Here is a 325-nt window from a genome sequence, read left to right as displayed (position 1 = left end):
ACACGGCGCCTGCGGGCCGTCTGCATGGGGGAGGGGTGAGTGGGGACACCCAGGGATGGGACACACGGGGCAGGTGACTGCAGGGGACACAGGTTGGGTTGCCACCGTGTCCGTGCTATGTCCCCCCGTGTCCTTATGTCCCCTTGTCCCCCGGGTCTGTGCACGTTCCCGTGTCCCCACGTCCCTTGTGTCTCCCTGTGTCTCCCTGTGTCTCCCTGTGTCCTCGTGTCCCCCCACGCCTCCTGGGTATGACCTGTGTGTGCTCGTGTCCCCCCCCCGTGTGTCCCCCCGTGTCCCCATGTGTCCCCATGTGTCACCCCATGTC

The 325-nt window shown here is 66.5% G+C and overlaps 1 protein-coding gene across 1 annotated transcript in view; it reads left to right on the top strand.

The window, feature by feature from the left end:
* G6PD (glucose-6-phosphate dehydrogenase) overlaps positions 1–325 on the top strand; it is a 6,837-nt gene that overhangs the window by 893 nt on the left and 5,619 nt on the right. Inside the window, exon 4 of the mRNA XM_017728658.1 lies at positions 1–35. Coding sequence (XP_017584147.1) covers positions 1–35 — 35 coding nt within the window. The remainder of the gene's footprint in view (positions 36–325) is intronic.

This window comes from Corvus brachyrhynchos, unplaced genomic scaffold (assembly GCF_000691975.1).
Source record: "Corvus brachyrhynchos isolate BGI_N302 unplaced genomic scaffold, ASM69197v1 scaffold1483, whole genome shotgun sequence".
Taxonomy (NCBI): domain Eukaryota; kingdom Metazoa; phylum Chordata; class Aves; order Passeriformes; family Corvidae; genus Corvus; species Corvus brachyrhynchos.
This window is presented reverse-complemented; position numbering and strand designations above follow the sequence as displayed.